Genomic DNA, 423 nt, shown 5'->3' with positions numbered 1-423 from the left:
TGCCAGCTTTGACCTGCCCTCCTCCACCCTGCAGGAACCTCTTAGTATACGGGGTGTATATTTGATAACTAAGGCAGCATTTTATGCTCTAGATGTTTGAAAATTCACTCTTCTAAAAGCACAGATTCGCACTCTGCAAGAGACACCAGGAGCCCCAGGCACGCAGCGACAGCAGGAAAGAAGGTTCTCAGTCCCCAGTTAATTCCCTAATTCCCAGCGAGCTGCGGTTCCCCCGCAGGGGGGTCCCCAGAGCCGTTACCTCCCGGTACTCCCCGTTGCGGAATATCCTGAATCCCTCGGGCGGGTGGATCTGCACCGTGGTCTCGCTGATCACCTCGATGCAGCCCTCCTGGTCGGCGCGGCTGAGGGGCCGCACCCTGCAGTACACCTGGGCAAGGGGGGACACACAGGGGCCATGGTGGG

The 423-nt window shown here is 58.4% G+C and overlaps 1 protein-coding gene across 1 annotated transcript in view; it reads right to left on the bottom strand.

Annotated features, from left to right (window-relative positions):
• The window catches only part of KIF23 (kinesin family member 23), a 36,564-nt gene that overhangs the window by 15,665 nt on the left and 20,476 nt on the right, over positions 1–423 (bottom strand). The window contains 1 exon segment of the mRNA XM_010005449.1: positions 260–388. Within this exon segment, the coding sequence (XP_010003751.1) occupies positions 260–388 (129 nt within the window).

Source organism: Chaetura pelagica, unplaced genomic scaffold (assembly GCF_000747805.2).
Source record: "Chaetura pelagica isolate M959 unplaced genomic scaffold, ChaPel_1.0 scaffold999, whole genome shotgun sequence".
Lineage (NCBI taxonomy): Eukaryota > Metazoa > Chordata > Aves > Apodiformes > Apodidae > Chaetura > Chaetura pelagica.
Note: the sequence above shows the minus strand (reverse complement) of the source record. Positions and strands in the feature narration are given on the sequence as shown.